The sequence below is a fragment of the Rhododendron vialii genome, chromosome 11a (genome assembly GCF_030253575.1).
Source record: "Rhododendron vialii isolate Sample 1 chromosome 11a, ASM3025357v1".
NCBI lineage: Eukaryota > Viridiplantae > Streptophyta > Magnoliopsida > Ericales > Ericaceae > Rhododendron > Rhododendron vialii.
This window is the reverse complement of record NC_080567.1, coordinates 27,618,118-27,621,956: the sequence shown is the minus strand read 5'-3', so window position 1 is coordinate 27,621,956 and position 3,839 is coordinate 27,618,118. Positions and strand designations below refer to the sequence as shown.

Below are 3,839 nucleotides of genomic sequence, written 5' to 3'. Positions count from 1 at the left end.
TAGCGGTTTTGTGGCGAGACTGAGAAAGATCTCTGCTGATGAGGATTTGGACGTCGAGATGCACTGGATTTGATTGCTTTGAATGTTGATGGTTCGCTTCAAGACACTGAGACTCTGTTTTGACCAGTTGAAAGACAATTACTTCTTCTCTTGTGAACGAACTTGTAACTCTCCTAACCTTGCTTCCTTTACCTGATCATTTTTTTTGATACTCAAAAAGGGTGGAAAGGGACAATCAGCGTAGTAACCCCCTTTGGGCGTGATCATAGGGGCTCCTTACCCGCCAATGGAATGTCCGGTTTAAGCCATAACTATCATCCGTGAGGACGGGTCGTCACCGTGCGGCCAGGCCACCGCACCACCTAGTGTACAACTGGTGAAAGATCCCTCCCTTTGGTCCACAAATGAGGTTCGAGCACCTGCTGGGACTCGAACTCTTCCCTGCATTAAGGGGGGAGATGATCCCCACCAACTGAGCTACCACCTCAGTGGTTTACCTGATCTATTTTAATTTTTTTTTCCTCTCACGGCTTCACAAAAAATATCTTTTTCTTTTGTCCTCCCTCTGTTGCTTTTTTGTACTGTTGGAAGTCTTGTCAGACGTTGGATTTGCACCACCTTGTGGTTTCACATGACTATGGGAATAGATTGGCAATCGAGACCGCATGGATCGGGACGAGGGATTATAGCGCACAGCTTGTGGTTCCAGAGGTAGTGGAGTTTGTGAATAGGTTTGAAGGTGGGTTTGAGTAGATAAAGGACCAGGAATCATGAAAAGGTTGTTGACAAGGGTGAGATGTTGGCCAAAGCATGGGGAACGAGTCTTGGGTCGCCGCCAGAGATGTGTTTGAGTGTGGTAATGCTGGGGTTGCCGGTTGGTTTGGGGAGTTCAAGTGATTCGGATGGTTTGAAGTTGAGGACCCATCTGAGGGATGGTTCGGGTGTTGAAGTACCAATATACTATCGGGCACCAAAAGATGGGGAGATTAATGCACTAACAGGGTATGCCCGGATATCTCATCAAGTTTATAACGTAGTTGATGAATATTACAGGTTCAGGGATGCAGTTAACAAGCTCGTTAACGATGGGGTTACTTACTTGTGCCGTTCTCTAATGTCGAAAAGGTATGCCTTTAATTCAAATAAATTGAGATACACGCATTGTATGCCATATAGAAGACTCTATCACTTGGTTGTTACTTTTCATCTGATATATATTTAGCCAGGAAAATTTTGATTTGTTTTATTGGAAGCTGACTTACAACGTTTCTGTGGCAATCACCGTCTTGTATAGCGCTTGCAACAGATAAATGTTCTCGTCTATGCTAGCTGTAATTTGCAAAAGTTTTGTTGCCTTTGTAAGTTTCATCATCAGCTTGAAATTTATTTGTGAATTCAAGTATTTTCTATTCATCCTGCTTAGTACAAGTTTTCCTTGGCTGTTGTAATTCCTTGATGTTTATCTAAACCATGATCTGATAGGTTGGAAATGTCTAGACTTTTCGAGTAACATCTCTTATGTGTCCGGTTCATCGATAGCTGTAGGTTTGCATAACTGAGACACAATTCGGTGACATCCCTCTGACAAGTAATATCCTACGTGTTTCGACTTTTTGAGTAATATCATTTTCATGTCGTGTTATATATGAGGTGATAGTTTGTGGTGGCAGAAAACACCCCATTAATGCCCAACTGATGGCTTTTACACACTTCCCCTTCTTTTTTTCTGAATGCACACAACTTCAGGATGGTGGTGACAATGGAAGCGGTGCTAGCTCTATATATGATTGATTCGGTGAATAGGCAAATCGCTGATGACTAGATGTTCACACGGTGAGGGGGTGCAAGTCACTTGAGCATGGGGTGCATTTGATTAGCGTTGTGGAATCAATGATCACCCACTTGGGCGTAGGGGGTGATTGTTGGGTACACCCAAGTAGAGTGTGAGCACACCCACAAACAGGTGAGCACACCCACACCCACTTGGGTGCTCTCTCGGAGATACTATCAAAGAGCACCGAAGTGAAGGAGAGAGAGAGGAGTGATGGTAGTCGGTTTGTGGCATGCCGGTGAGGTTTTTTCAAGTATATTGTATTTGATTTGTGAATAATACAATTACGGAGTTTTTCCTCGCATCTTTCATGTTTGTGCTTGGTTAGTTTGCGTGCTTGTGCTTGGGGTGCGGGTTCTGGGTCGGGGTCAGAACCCAACATGTCAAACTCAAACTTTAACAAATTATATGGCCAGTGGCGCTACACTTGGATTAGTCTGGCTTTTCTTCACAACCACCTCCGGATTAGACACTGGCCCATTGAATACAAAATCATTCCGTGCTTTCCAGATGGCCCAACGGACTTGAAAAATAGCCCCAATCACTTCCGCTGAGGACTCCTTAGCCAAGTTACCATAGAACAATTCTTACAACCATTTACCTCTGAAACAATCAAACCAGCATAAACCCAGAAGGACCAACCATTGCCAAACCAAACAGCCCTAGTCCATGGACACCAAAACAAGACATGTTCGATAGATTCGTTCTCGTACTCACAGATTCATTTTTTATATACGAGAAACATATTCTAACGACAACTAAGCAATCCAATTCTTGGCAACATGCCACATTAAATGACGTACCTTTGGAGCAGTTGGGGTAGCTTAGAGATGTTTGATTCATATTTTGGTAATTTCTGGTCAAAAAAAAAAATTATTTTGGTAATTTTAATGGGCACAATAGCTTCATCCTCCAAGCCTGGGCTCTTCCGTTTAGGTTAAGAAGTTTTTCAGAACATTCCGAGAGGCCCACTTCTGGTCTTTGTATATGGGCTCCCAGTAATTGATGTGGATCAGGGCCTGTCAACAAAGGTGGGCTGACTAGCTGACCCATTTGATTTTTTACTGGGGAATACGACTGGGCTGGGCTTCCTAATTTGTTTGGATTAACAGCTATCTCCAACTGGTCCAATAAGGCCTTTCCTTTGCTGGCACGGCAAAGAGGTGCGAAATAAAACTGATATAAATTTCTAGTTTTTAGAAACTTGAAAATATCTAGCTCTCGAATATTTTGTGAAATATCTAGAGTTTATTGAAAGCATTAGTTAATTCTGGAATTAACTCAAAATTTATCTCGTATAAAAATGTCTTTGTACTAGAGTCTTACATGGAGTAGTATAAATAGGAATGAGTTGCTCTAGAATATTTTTCTGAAATATCTAGAGTTTATTTTGAGCATTATTTAATTATGGAATTAACTCAAATTTTATATTGTATAAAAATATCTTTGTACTAAAGTTTTACATGGAGTAGTATAAATAGGAATGAGTTCTAGCTATAAAAAAATTTGAGTTCAAGTATAATACAAAAACTTTTCTTCCCCACTCTTGTCTTTAGTATTCTCCCTCTTTCAAAAATCTTGTCTAACTAAATAATATAAACAAACGTATCGCGATACGTATCCCAATATGATTTTCAACAAACATATAGCAATAGGTATTCCAATGTGATCCATACAATTTGAAAAAACGAATACAAATATACTCTTATATGAATTGTGTAATACACGGAAGGACGGTTTGCTTTCTAGCCATATCTCCGCTCTCTCTCTCTCTCTCGCTAGTGGGTGGGGTTTCAAATACAACTGCATTGATCATATTATTCACTACTCCCATAACAATATTGTGCAACTCTTGATAGCGTAGTGCTTTGATTTTCTCTCTGCTTTTTGTTTGCTCATTCTTGGTGGTTGCTGGAGTCGCCATATGGGGCCTACAAAAAGGTGGCGAACCTTTCTTCTCCCCTCATGTTCTGCTTCTGCACGCCCCACCCCTCCACCTCCCCCCCCC

The 3,839-nt window shown here is 41.4% G+C and overlaps 1 protein-coding gene across 1 annotated transcript; it reads left to right on the top strand.

Moving 5' to 3' along the window:
• Positions 1-393: 393 nt before the first annotated feature.
• LOC131308725 (probable L-cysteine desulfhydrase, chloroplastic) lies at positions 394-1,413 on the top strand. Its single transcript, XM_058335720.1, has 2 exons — positions 394-1,125; positions 1,254-1,413. The coding sequence occupies exons 1-2, from the start codon at positions 797-799 to the stop codon at positions 1,255-1,257; spliced, it is 333 nt and encodes a 110-aa protein (XP_058191703.1). The 5' UTR covers positions 394-796; the 3' UTR covers positions 1,258-1,413.
• Positions 1,414-3,839: the final 2,426 nt, after the last annotated feature.